The sequence below is a fragment of the Ornithorhynchus anatinus genome, chromosome X1, assembly GCF_004115215.2.
Source record: "Ornithorhynchus anatinus isolate Pmale09 chromosome X1, mOrnAna1.pri.v4, whole genome shotgun sequence".
NCBI classification, from domain to species: domain Eukaryota; kingdom Metazoa; phylum Chordata; class Mammalia; order Monotremata; family Ornithorhynchidae; genus Ornithorhynchus; species Ornithorhynchus anatinus.
In genome coordinates this window covers 66,316,325-66,330,503 of record NC_041749.1, presented here as the reverse complement: position 1 = coordinate 66,330,503, position 14,179 = coordinate 66,316,325, and the positions used below count along the sequence as shown (strand labels likewise).

At 40.1% G+C, this 14,179-nt stretch overlaps 1 protein-coding gene across 1 annotated transcript in view; it reads left to right on the top strand.

The window, feature by feature from the left end:
* PTPRG (protein tyrosine phosphatase receptor type G) overlaps positions 1 to 14,179 on the top strand; it is a 686,752-nt gene that overhangs the window by 632,383 nt on the left and 40,190 nt on the right. Inside the window, exons 16-18 of the mRNA XM_039910413.1 lie at positions 10,372 to 10,468; positions 12,987 to 13,069; positions 13,285 to 13,419. Coding sequence (XP_039766347.1) covers positions 10,372 to 10,468; positions 12,987 to 13,069; positions 13,285 to 13,419 — 315 coding nt within the window. The remainder of the gene's footprint in view (positions 1 to 10,371; positions 10,469 to 12,986; positions 13,070 to 13,284; positions 13,420 to 14,179) is intronic.

The window sequence follows — 14,179 nt, the reverse complement described above, 5'->3', positions numbered from 1 at the left end:
TTAGTTATTATTCTTGGGAGCAGGTGAAATTATTCCTCTGCCTAGCAAGGATGAAAAGAGGCACAAACAAACTGAACCCTGAGGAAGAGCAAAGGAACTATATACCAGAGGCGTGTGGTCAGGGCATGTAACCTGAAATCTGAATATGTGGCAAAAACATTGAACAATAAGTGTCTATTTATTTTATTGTAATGTGCATTCATTATGCTTAATTTCTTTGGGCCGAGGCAGTGTGAGTATGCCATCTAATCTCATGTCATGCCATGTGAGCACAGCATGCTTTTTTGATGCTTCCAACCCTGTCTTGTTGATTGTGTGACATCAAAGCCACACCTAGAAATACAGCTTAAGTCAGGCTGTGTAAAGCTAGCTTAGTGTATATGCAGAATCAACCCCTAGGACTGGAATGGGGATACAGAGAATGAGATGAGCCTGGTGCTGCGGAGCTGCTGGGTGGGCAGAAAGGGCGGGGGGAGAGCTAATGAGGGGATTGGTTTGGTATAGAGAAAGAGGAGTCAATATGATTGGGGGAATGGAGAAAGTTCTTTTCGAGGGTAGACTGAAAGAGTTAACACTGTTCAGTCTGTAAAGATATGGGCAGGACAGGAGGGGCCATGATAGGAGAATTATGATAGCTGTGGAGAGGATGATCATGGAATTGTTCTTAAATCCTGCAACACCAGGATGAAGGGACACCCACTGAAGCTTGGTGTGGTAGGGTCAAAGTAAACAGGAGGAAACATGTCTTCGCATAGCATAGTAACGTGGAGTTTGTTTCCCACTGGAAGTTGTGCAAGCAGAAAAATCAATAGGTTCTAGAGGGGTTTGGATACATTCATGGAAAAATACTCTGAAATAGGTGACTAGAAGGAAGGATTCAGGTGTATGAAGAGAAAAGTTTGGGGTGTCTGATGGTACATCGTAATCACAGGAAGAATGTCAAGAAGGACAACCTTGACACAGCTCCTCCAGGTATCCTCTTGTCACTATTGGAGGAAGAATTCTGAGCTGGATGGACCAGTGTGTTTTGACTCAGTAATGACATTATTTTCTTAGTAAGGAATGAAAATAGAAATCAGCAGCCACATTCATCGTAGTTAGATCAACAACAATGATGATGGCAGTTCCAATTGGTGTCCTGTTTTAATTCCCTACTAATGGATGATACCAGGAAAACTTCTGGTGTAGGCTATATTTGTTTTTTTGTTGTTTTTTTGTTTTTTGTGGTACGTTACTGTGTGTTGTTATAGTACACTGTTTTTACTGCATGACTTTAAAATCTACTGCACGCCACTGCTATATACTGGTACGAGTAAGAGGAATTGTTCCAAAAGGTAGAATGTGAATTTGGATAGATCAATCACTTGTCACCTAATCATGAAGATGTCACTAAAGCTAAACTGGGAGATTCCATGGGGTCTCCCTTAGTCATTAATTTTACTAACAACCGTACCTGCCTGAAAAATCTTCCTTATGGCTACTGAAGCTTGTGAAAGAACTTGAGAGAGGAAATTAAAAAGGGCTGCTTTGATCAAACCTCATTATCAAGGATGCAATGCACCTCCATATTCTGCCACATAGTCTACTCTCAGCAGAGAATCCTAAATTGAATAACTGAAGTCCCTTTTGCTGAGGAAAATTATTGAATGAACCAATTACCTGAATACTTAATTTGGGATAAGCTTAAATAATTGTGCATCTTCTATGAAATAGTAATGGGATGCATTTTCTAAGAAATAGGATCACAGCACTGCATTTTAAATGAGGTATTAAGTCTGTTAAGTCTTTAAGAGTGTGATCCCCAAATGGAAACCTGGATCAAGGAGTGTGCTCAGGTAACAAGCTTTTTAGTATCTTTAGTTTCAAGATGTGGTAACTCTATGGATTTAAATCTTACATGCTTCAGGAACTCATTCTTAGGTATGAATGGCATCTGTGGGTGAATTATTCCCATTTTCCTAATAGTTTTATTTTTCATGATGCCAAGGAACACATGTTCATCAAAATAACTGGGGAAACAAGTACCTTGGAAAATGTTTTTGCAGCAGTTTTTTTTCCATGCATCATTAAAGTCTAATTCTGGAATAGATTGGTGCCGATGACAGCTTGAACTTTGAACTTCAGATTGAAGGGAAGTAGGGTTTTTTTTTCTTTTCCTAAGACTAGGCTAGGCTAGGGATCCCAGGATCTGCTAAGTTAGACAAAGAGTACTATGTTCCTTTAAGCCCCTAGAGATACTGATACTTAGAATAGCTTTGGCTTTTTAAAAGAGGTGATGACAATGAGAAATTCTCCCAAGAATCACCCAATGAATTTTTATCACGGAATGTTATGTTTGGATTTGAGTTACCTTGAAGTTACCTTGAGTTACCTAGAAGCTCAACTTGCCAGATCTAATGCTTCGGCTCTTCCTAGAAAGGGGAGAACCCTTGATAGGTAAATAGGATATTGTCAGACAGGCCTCCCCTGCCTGAGGAAGAATGAGAATAATGATTCATTGGCAATTTGAGTTGTCAGGTACAGGCAAAACACACAAAAAAGCAATTTTCCTAGTCACATAAATTCCAGGTGCAATTATAAACTATCAGTATCCTACCCCCAACAAATTACAAAATCTCTGGAAAGAGCATCGAACCCTATTTGAGGATAGAATGTTCAAACAATGATTCCGTTCTCATGGCTGCTGTGTATCAGTCTGAGGACTGAGCAGACTGTTCACCTTCTCTCTCATTTCTAAAGAGCTATTTGAGGCTAAGGGAGTGCCCTGCATTTTCCATATTTCCCCCAAGTTGTCAATTATTTTAGAAGAATTTGTTGTAGTTCTAGAGATTTACTGTCTCCATGTTACCATAATGCACAATGCTTCCAAGGGTGCAATTGTTTCCATTCTTTCTCAGGAGTAGACAGCCAAGTGCTACAGTGAAGACAAACATTCAGATGAGTTTAGAAGGAACAAAGATTTAAGAATTAAAGGAGCTAAAAAAGGTTGCTAATAGTCCATCCTTCCATGACCAGATCTTTTGGGGATCCTCTCTAATTATCCATGGTTGTGTTAAACTCTGAGCAGTAAAACATCTTAAATCAGGGAAATTGAAGCTCTATCCAGCTGAGCCCTGCCAATGGTAATTTACTAAGAGCTATATGGTTCCAATTACTTTGTAGAGAACACAGCAGACCAGAGTTGCCCTTGACTTATAGGAGCCACTTGGATGGAGGTGGACCACTGTATATAGATTGCTCCACATTCAGAGGAAAAAAGGACGGTCGTGCTGAAGATGACATTGTAGAGTGCTGAGGCCTCAATTTCATATTGCCTGCACCAAGTATAATTTCAAAAAGCTTATTGTAAATTTTAATGGACCGGAAGTAGTTAGGCCCAAATTCTGTATTTGCGTAAAATCTGTGGAAAGGAGTTGTTATGTTTAATTTGTTCAGATCAATTGGGCGGCTATGTAGCGAGTTCTCTATTTTTGCCTCATACAATGCACGTTGAAGAAAGATGATGCACCGTATTTATATAGAAAGAGGTATGGATTGTTATTGCCTTGCAAATTGAAAACTACTGAAAAGATGGAATTGAGATTTTAATGTGACTTTTTTGTCGTTCTGTTTATATGTCCTGGGCTCTCTCTCTCTCTCTTTCCCTTGTGATAGCTGAGCCAAGAGCTTTTCTCTGGTCTTTTAGCTCAGACCTAGTTTAATCCCTGGATCTTGTGAGTGAGTTTAGAGTCTGTATTGAGTTATTATCTAAAGATGTAACCAGATGAAAAATAAAATTGCCACAACTACCTTGTAGACAGAGAGGAGACAAAATGTCTGTCATTACTTTGTCAACAGGTTGATATCTCAATACCTCTGTAAATATTTAGAACATTGGGGACTGTGCTGTTACTGGAGTGGGGTTGGGGAGGGAAGGGGAAAAGGTTAGTTTGGATGTTTAATTGTTAGTTTTTTCTGTATTGGTCTACCCGCCTAGATTGTAAACTCCTTGTGGGTAGAAACTGCCTTCAATTTATATGCTTTTTGTATAAAAAGTACAGTGCGTAGTACAGTGCTATTCACAAAGTGGGCGCTCAACAAATATTAGTAATAAATAAATAAATGTAGTGATCAATTGGCAATGTGTTTTGTAACACTGGTCTTCTGCAAATGTGAAAAGTGAAATAAAATGCAATTCATTTTTCTATTAAACCATAATCTGCATCTATTCAAAAAGCACAGGCTGCCTTCATTATATTTGCCTGGAAAGCAGAGCGGCCTCAAGCGTATTGTGATTAATACATTTGCAATGGGTGTAATGCCCTTAGAGGTGTAGAGACGACCCTCCCTTGTTGCTATGGAGAAGCCAAATGTTTGCATGAGGCATAGAGGGGTTTGCTCCTGAGGAAGTGAAAGTGCCACTCTTTACCATCGTCCACATTGCCTTCTATACCGCCTTCTCCCAGAAGACTGTGGCAGCCCAGCTGGGCAGTAGGGTCAAAATGGAAAGGAGAGAGAGCACATGCTGGGACTGTTCCGGTCAGAGTGGCTTCTTCTATCCCAGAGAGTTGGCTGAAAGATGAAGAGGAACACAGCCTCCCCACTTCTGCCTTTTTGCACTGTGGGGGCAAAGCGAGAGGAAAAAGAATCAGAACTATGCAAAGGACACAAAATACCAGGCACGCTACTGCCTAAGAGTTTTCATCCATCCAATTGCCATTCTATATGTCTCTGAATAGAACTGCACGTATATACACTAATGGAGGAATTGAGCATATGAATGCTTCTTTCAGATGTTTTTGTCTAGTATTGCACGTCAAATTGGTTATTAATGTGGTTTGTCAAGCCAGCTTAACTGAAGAAACATCCTTTGGGAAGGGCTATTTGACTAACATTTAATTCTAGTTTTGGTTTGAAGCCCCCCAAATTTTGCACGCACTCTATCTGCATGCTGATCATTGGAAAAATCCTTAAAAGTAGATTTTCATTCTATCAGGATAATGAAGTTCAAAGGTATCTGAAAATAGTTTTAAGATCTCATGTATTGAACCAGGTTGTTTACTAAACACTTTCCACTTGACAATGTCACTGGTAAGCTTTTTAAAATCTTTTAAAATTAGATCAAATTTGAAATTCCAGGTATGATGGGGATGGCATTAATAGATAAGTTAGAATCATTATCATCAAAATGAGCTAAATAGTGTTGCACAGAATTACAGATGACATAAAGGCTTAGGGAAAATCCAGGGCTTTATTAAAATCAGATTTAACATTCTATATGATTATCTTTTGTCTCTGCCTTTCACATATTTTGAAAAGTGAAATGGAGCCATTGAATCAGTCCAAGAATCCTAGTTAAAATAACCAGAAATTGGATTAACCATCTCAAATACCTATGTAAATTACTGCAGACATGTCATCATTTTGTTATAGATTTAGATCCACAGACTACACTCATTGTCTTTTGACTAGAAGATTTGGAATGACAAAATGGTAAAGAGGGAGGAGACAAAAAACACCACTCCAGGAAGGTTTGGAGGGGTGAGGGAAGGGCACCAGACGAAAGTACCATGAACCCAAAATAATGTCTCAGAAATGAGATCGTCTGTCAACTCAGCCCAAAATGACTTGTGCATAATACATGATTTAAACCAAATAGACATAATATCCAGTGGGTGTACTGTACACAACATTTATGCCTCCACTCTATTCAGTGATATGACTTACTGTGTCTGTTTTTTTGTGCTGTTTGGGATTTTACCACCATCCCAGAATCCATCAGCAGTCAGCAGATTGAGCACTACAATTTTTTAAGTGAGGGATAAGGAGTAAAAGTAGGTTATGAGATCAGCCAAATGATATTTGGGAAGCAGCGTGGCTCAGTGGAAAGAGCCTGGGCTTCGGAGTCAAAGGTCATGAGTTCGACTCCCGGCTCTGCCACTTGTCAGCTGTGTGACCTTAGGCAAGTCACTTCACTTCTCTGTGCCTCAGTTACCTCATCTGTAAAATGGGGATTAACTGTGAGCCTCGCATGGGACAACCTGATTACCCTATATCTACCCCAGCGCTTAGAACAGTGCTCTGCACATAGTAAGCGCTTAACAAATACCAACATTATTATTATATTTCCAGGACATAGCTACCAATGGAGATGAGTCCTGGTGGTGGTCTTCATTTAGGTGACTTTAGAAGTTTTACAAATTTAAGGGGTGTTTTTAAAATAAACTCCCTAAACCTTTGTGCTTGGTTCACCCATATTTTGCTACAGAGATTTCTGGGGCAAGGGGAGAGTATTATTATTATATATTAGAATGTAGTTTTGCCTTCCTGCTGAGCTGAATTTACATGCCCATATCCTTCACAATAGAGGAGAATCTGTATTAAATCCCCCAATTTTACTGGTTTGTCATTATTCCCATCCAACATATGCCCTACACCATAACAGTAGAGTTGCAACTTTCCCAGCATAACAAGAGACAAGTGTTCACTTTATCAGTGTGAGAAACTGGTTTCTATCTTTTTATCATTGAAGGAAAATTATATATAAAACAAACCCTATGGATCATTAGGCCTTTTGCCACATGTACAAATTTGATTTTATTCATGTTTTATACAGAGCTCTTAAAACTCTTCTCAAGCCTGTTTCATAAAAGAAGTGAAAATGATCCATTAAATCTAGAAGTAGCATTCCACTTTAATAAGGACAATATAATTGAAAGCTAAATTAGCCTGAGAAGAAAAGAATTTAACATCTTCAGCATAGCCAGACTGAGAAAAGTGCACTGGTTGAGTTACCAATAATGATGAAAATACAAAAGAATGAAGCTTAAACACATGGAACAGTGTATATTCTCAGATGACATTGTTTTGTGGAAAGTCACGGTCATGAAAAGGTCCCCATTGAGTGGACTCCTTGGAACTAAGCTAAAAACAAATCCAAGTAAAGAATAATGGGCTAGTTGGAATCTGTCACCCATACCCTTCTGAAGATTCTAACTGCTGCAGGGGAAATCTAGAATGATAGCTCTCTCTTCCTAGAGAAAAGGCAAAACTCTAAATTGGGACCACAGAATGGTATATCTAATTACATAAGAAGCCCTGGAGTCACGAATGTCAGATAAGAACTAATCAAATACAAAGTGCTACATCTTATTGGTCTATGACAATCTAAGTAGGAGGAAGCACATATGAACAGGGACTGGCTTTCACTGATGAGGAATGGCCTGGTAGAACCATGAACAGGTGGCAACTACTCAAGAGGATCCCCAAGTCATGGCATCTGGGTCTGGCCCATGCCATGCCAAATCAAAAATAGGTTTGTATGGGGCTTGAACTGCCCTGACCTCTCTTCCCAGTGGTGCCATCACACATGAGCAGTGTATTTGCACATGTGGGATTGTCCGGATGGGCTGTTGAGCCACCTCAGGCCCTAACGAGCCCTGCCCTCCCAGCAATCAGGATTTGGGAGAGTGCCCACCACTGCTGGGCAAGTGGCAGGAGAAGCAACTGCAAATCCAAGTTACCAACATCCCAGACAACAGTCATTCCCCCCCATCCCTCTCCACCCCCGGCTCTAACCCCTGCCCTCTGCTGCTCCTCCATACAGTGACAGCTCTATAATGTCCCAATCACTAGGAGGGGTGGGAGGGGGTGGGGGTGGGGGCCAGCTAAGCCACAGGGCCCTGGAATGTCTAGAGCCATGCTGAGAAGGGATGGGGAAGTAGATGCAAAGGATAGTCCAGGGAAGAAGAGGCAGATCAAAGATGTATGAGCAGAATTTATGATTTTTCAACCCAACCCTTGCAGGGCACCTCACCAGGTTCTCTGCTCCAGGCCCCCAAACCTCCCTTAGGATGGCCCTCCTGCTGAAATTTGTAGCTACAGCGCCCCAGTGGAACACCCAGGTATATGTGGAAATGTCAAGCACACACATTAGCCTTCCAGCCTTGGTGCCACACCTTCTCACCCCTCAGTCTGCAATGATGGGGTGAAAGGTATGTGGAAGCTTGGCTAGAATCTGCCTGGGCTCATCTTCCTAAAGCGCCATTGAAAACACATTACTCCTCTCCCCCCAGTTAGCCATTTCTCTCCACATCCAATAAAAACTCCAAACCATTGGGTTCAAGGCTGCCCACCAGTTCTCTCCTCCTTACCTTTCCCCTCTTCTCCTACCACCCCTTGAGCTCATGCTCTTTACTCCTCCCAAACTAACCTCCAAAAAGTGCATTGCTCTCAACTTGCCTAGTGTACATGCCATTTATCCTGCTGGAACTCCGTCTGCCCTCAAATCTCCCAAAGCTTGTCCCTCCCCACCTTTAAAGCCCTCCTAAAAGAACACCTCCTCCAGGAGGCGTTCTTCCACTAATCCCTCTCGATCATGTCACCCCATGGCCATCCTTAGTTTTAATTTGCATCTGTTTATTCATTCCATCTATTTATGTATTTTTGCTTACTTTCATTTTTATCCATTGTAGTTGTGTTTTTGCTCTTGTTCCTATTATGTGTGTACAATTTGTGTCTGTTTGTCTCCCACATTATACTGTAAGCTCCTCAAGGGCAGGAACTGTGTCAACATTTATTGTAGTTTCCCAAGCACCTAGTCCAGTGCTCTGCACACTGTAGGTGCCTAGTAAATATTATTGTTGATGATGTTCCTGATGGCTCCAAGGCAGTCCAAACCAGCCTAAGGGGCACAGGATCCAAAACCTGGGCTCAGCATGAACTCCGTTCTAGGGTCAAGCAGGTAGCCTTGTGTTTGGAAAAGTAGTTCTTAATTTTTAAAATAGGGATTGAATTAAAAATATTAAGATTCAGGAGCCCCAAAGGAGCACTCATGGAAGTGAGTATGTGACTTCTTGGAACCTCTAGGAAGGAAGTGCACAGTGCAGTTCAGCTCCAGGAGGGATAGGGGGGACTGTTAGGGAGATAACTATGGTTTCTATGCTTACCTCGGTCATCACTCATCATTTGGTTGATTCTTAATCCTGTCCATTGGAACCCTTCTGACTGGATTTGAAGTTGTAGTACACTGTATGGGCAAAGCAGTTGAGATAAAGGGAATTGTGGAGAAAGGAGATGTTCTTTTTATAGAGAACTCTGATTTTAATCATTCCCTGGCTCACTGTCCAAAATCATCAGATTGCTGAGCATTAACTAGTTTGTTAAACACTTAAAAAAATCAACTTTTCCAGAATGCTCAAATTACTAAGTCTACAGGTTAATGGTAGCAATTATGGCCTGTTAAATTAAATCTCCTTAAAGTGTGTGACTGTCTAGTCAAAGCCTGGAATAGCCTTTGCAGTGGACAACTGGGGAGTTCTAAATTATGAAAAATTCAATCTGACTTCTAAATGGTGTTGGATGAACACATATGCACCATTAAAGAGATAGCGGTCCTTTTTGTAAAATCTTAATAATCTCCCCAATTAGAATGAGTTCCTCCTCAGAGATGAGAGGGGATTTAAACCGGGAAATATTTTGTGAATATAAAACCGCCTCATTTCGTTGTTTTCATTGTGATTTGCAATTTTTGAAGTAAATGCTATGAAAAATATATAATTGCTATGTAACTCCGTTGTGAAATGTCTGCATGCTACCAAACTCACTTACATCTGTTGTGTGTATGTTTCTCTTGGTAGTTTTTTGTGTCACTTTGCTCCCAATTTTTGTAGCAGCTGTGAACCGCTAATGACTTCTCTTATTAGTCAGGTTCCACATTTTCATGTTTGAAGCATATAGGGAGAAATTATATAGCATTTTCATAACTTTGAAAGATGATTGAGTGAGATTTTAAGTCACCAGAAGGGTTCAAAATGCAGAGTTAATTCCAAGTGGTCTGGGTAAGAAATTGAAATTTTAAAGAGATTCACGGAAAGGAGATAATTACTCAGAGCAATTCATACAGTATCAGTAAGCTCTAAGTCAGAAGCATTTCAGGATTGTTAGATATCTTGCTGTAGTCTTTAGATCTAGTTAGCTCATAGAGTTCTGATACAAATTGGAATCCCAGTGATAGATTTGTTGATTTAGAAAGTTACTGCACTTCTTCATTTTCCAAACAACTTTGTAGTTAGCTATAAGGGAGCCAACAAAAATCTAGTGGAGAGCACTGAACTGGGAGACATGACACCAGAGTTCTAGTTCTGGGTCTGTGCCTTACTGGGTATGTCACCCAAGTTCTCTAAGCCTCAGTTTCCTATCTGTATGATAGAATTATTAATGCCTCCTCCTACCATGTCTCTGGGATGCTATCATATACACATGAAAGCATCCTGATCTCTCAAAGAAAGACATACAAATTCAGGGCAGTATTATAAAGCATTTCATTTTGTGATGGGAAATATGGTCTGTATCTACACTGTTACATATTCTCCACTTGTGTTTCTTGGCTAGGAAGTTCAACGTTGCACTGCCGATATGAACATCACTGCGGAACATTCCAATCATCCAGATAACAAGCACAAAAACAGATATATCAACATTTTAGCATGTGAGTAATAAAACTCTTAAGTTCAATGGACAAAACTACAAGTAAATTAAATGTTAATGCTGTACCTGTGCTGGATCAATGAAAAGCCTCAAAATGAAAACCTAGATTCCCGAAATGAAATTTGAATACAGTCTAGTCTCTCATTCGTCCATTTAAATGATGTAGGGAAACCAGACAAGGACATTTTCTCCCCATTATCCCTTTATTAGTCTGTCAAAGCTCAGGTATCTTAATGAGGTGATAATGAGAAGGAAGTGTTCTAAGCCATTTTAAGCCTGATCTACCATCATTGTGTTCCAATGCTTACACAAGGATTTCAAATCAAAATGTTGGATTCCAAATCATGAATGGATGGATACAAGGGCTTAAAAACCTTAAACCCCAATTACACTGTTATAGCTTGGATAGGTATGATATCACCTTATAGAGGAAATGCCAACTGTTTCTCATCCCTTCCTATTAAAAACCAACAATCTACACTACACTACAGTCTAGATGACAGAACATACTTTTTACCATAAGCAGCCTTATAGAGCATGTTCAATATATGAGAGAAAAACCTTCCTAAAATGAAGAGTACTCCAAGAAAATTGGTTTCATAGCCCTTTTAGTATTAACTCTTAGAGTTTGTGTTTTTCTCCCTTGAAGCTATGTTAGCTTCTATTCCCATAATCAACATATTTTGGAGATCAGGTACCCAGAGGGACAATGTCTTGACCAAGTAGGTATCCCTAGTACAAAGCACCAGATAACAACTTGAGGTATAGACTTTACTCACTACTTATTTATATAGAGAAGCAGCATGGCCTAGTGAATAGAGCACAGGCCTGGGAATCAAAAGGACCTGGATTCTAATCCTGGCTCCGCCACTTGTCTGCTGTGTGATCTTGAGCAAGTCACTTAACTTCTCTGTGCCTCAATTACCTTATGTGAAAAATGGGGATTGAGACTGTGAGCCCTAAGTGGGACAGGGACTTTTAAATGGTATTTTAAAAAATAAAAAGCTCACTTTTCTTACCTTCTCAGATATGAAGCACTCATGAAAATGTTCATAACTGATGTTTAAAGGTCCTAATGCTCACCTCTGTAGTTACCAGATTTTTTTTACAGGGTGTCCTTTAATTTTTTTATGGTATTTGTTAAGCAGTTACTATGTCAACTGTATATATTTTCATTACCCTATTTATTTTGTTAATGAATTGTACATCGCCTTGATTCTATTTAGTTGCCATTGTTTTTACGAGATGTTCTTCCCCTTGACTCTATTTATTGCCATTGTTCTTGTCTGTCCATCTCCCCCGATTAGACTGTAAACCTGTCAAATGGCAGGGACTGTCTCTATCTGTTGCCGACTTGTTCATCCCAAGCGCTTAGTACAGTGCTCTGCACATAGTAAGCGCTCAATAAATACTATTGAATGAATATGTGCCAGGGACTGTACTAAATGCTGGGATAGATACAAGATAATCAGGTTGGACAGAGTCCATATCCCACAAGGGGCTCACAATCTTAATCCCCATTTTACAGATGAGTTAACTGAGGCACAAAGAAGTTAAGTGCCCAAGGTCACATAATAGACAAGTGGCAGAACTGGGATTAAAACCCAAGAATTAAAATTCAATAACAACCATTTTCAGTTTAAGAATGAATAAATTAATCATCCTTCTTTTGTTTTGTTTGGTGTGAAGAAAGTAGAAAGAATCAATCTCATACTTCCTCTCTGCCACTCTCTATGTGATACATATTATAGACAGCATTTGTCTGGTGGTTCAAGCATCAGGATACCAGAATTCCAAACCTGAATTTACTAGTTTAACCAAGTCCTTTCTAACCTCTCTAGGCCTCAGTGAAGAAGCTCAACCTATATATGTGATATCTGAGTGGTTTGGGTATGACAGTTGTGGGCAAATGATGCGTTGCTTAATCCTAATGGATTATTTTTCTGGAATAACCTGTGGGAATATTTCTCTTTAAGTGTATACATAAATTTGCTTCAGATAATTTTGGTCCCTGCCAGGAAGACAGCAATTATGACTTCCCACTTCTTTTCTCTTCATTTACTACACTGATTAGAAATCTCGTTCTTTTGGCAGCCACTATATGAGGCACCTTTTGTTAACAAAACAAGGTTAAAGCAGAGCTTCCAATCTGCACATTCGCCGCAAGTTCCTGAAACGTGAATCTGCCATTGTTTGGAAGACCGCTTTGCATGCTGGCTCCAGTTCCCTAGTTGCTTATGTATTATGGGTGTGCAGCTCCTGATTCAATTTATTCATCTACATCTGACTGAAATGATCTATTGTGGGAGAATTGGATGTATTGACAGCACATGCTTGTGATGGGATTATTTTAATTTGCACGGTATAAATTTCATCACCTCAGTGAAGAATTCTGGGGACAGCCATGTTCTAAAATGCTTCTTTTTAATTGAAATGTTTGTGTTTCTACCCCTTTTCTCCCCATTCCTCTCAACTCTCCTGTTATCTCTCCCTGCTTCCTCCTCTTTCCCCTTCCATAGATGACCACAGTAGGGTGAAGCTAAGACCTTTACCTGGAAAAGATTCTAAGCACAGTGACTACATTAATGCAAATTATGTTGACGTAAGTTCAAAATGTTTCACAGACTTGCTTTAAAAATTATATTAAAAAATCAGTGCAGCACTGTTACTGAAGTGTTTGTCTCTCCTAAAAATTATAGAGGCTTTTGACCAAAAAAAATTGACCATTCAATATGGGAAAGTGCCTATCTTTAAATTATTAATTTGTCTGTTATGATTTCACTTTCATCTGTCTTTGTTTTACGGTCTTCTTTGAAGGGATACAACAAAGCAAAGGCCTACGTTGCCACCCAGGGACCTTTAAAGTCTACATTTGAAGATTTCTGGAGAATGATTTGGGAACAAAATACTGGAATCATCATCATGATAACGAACCTTGTGGAAAAAGGAAGGGTAAGATATTTCTGTGGCTAGAAACTCTATCTTATAAATCAAATTCACCTTCATAGATAAAATAAAATATTGTAGAAAGGGGTGCCAAATTTTCATTTTGAGTGTGGGAACATATTTTGGAGTGGAGCTTTGATGGGGCACAGCATTGAAGGAGGGGCTCTGGGGGGATAGGGGAGGGAGAAATGGAGGAGAAAGGAAGAAAAAAGAGAGAATGAAAGGAGGACGAAGGTAAGAGAAGGAGAAAAAGGGGGGAAGGAAGAGGAAGTAAAAGGTGCACCAGGAAGAGCACTGCCTTCTTCTTCCCTGTGGTCGTCAGCTGGAACAAGGGGCCTGACACGAGCTGCTTTCTTCACCCCAATCCACCTACCTCACCTCCACTTGACAGCACAACCCACAGCACCCCACAAATCCCAATACTCCAGCTGTCATGGCTCCAGAATTCCAACGCACATATGCTCAGGTTAAACCACGGAGCTAGCTTCCACTTGCAACGAAAGGATCCCAGCCTGGCCCAGCCCCTCTTTGCTCTACAAGTATTCTCACTCTCCTTTGGACTTCAAGGACCCCAGCCCACACCCAACACTCACTTATGTTGCAGAGACTCCAGCCCCTCATTTGCACTATGAGACCCCTAGCTCCTGTTTGTACCTTGGGGATCCCAAATCATAGTACAATAATGTGGTATTTGTTAGGTGTTTACTGTATGCCAAGCATTTACTCTGTACTAAGTGCTGGTGTAGGTACAAGAAAATCAGGTCTC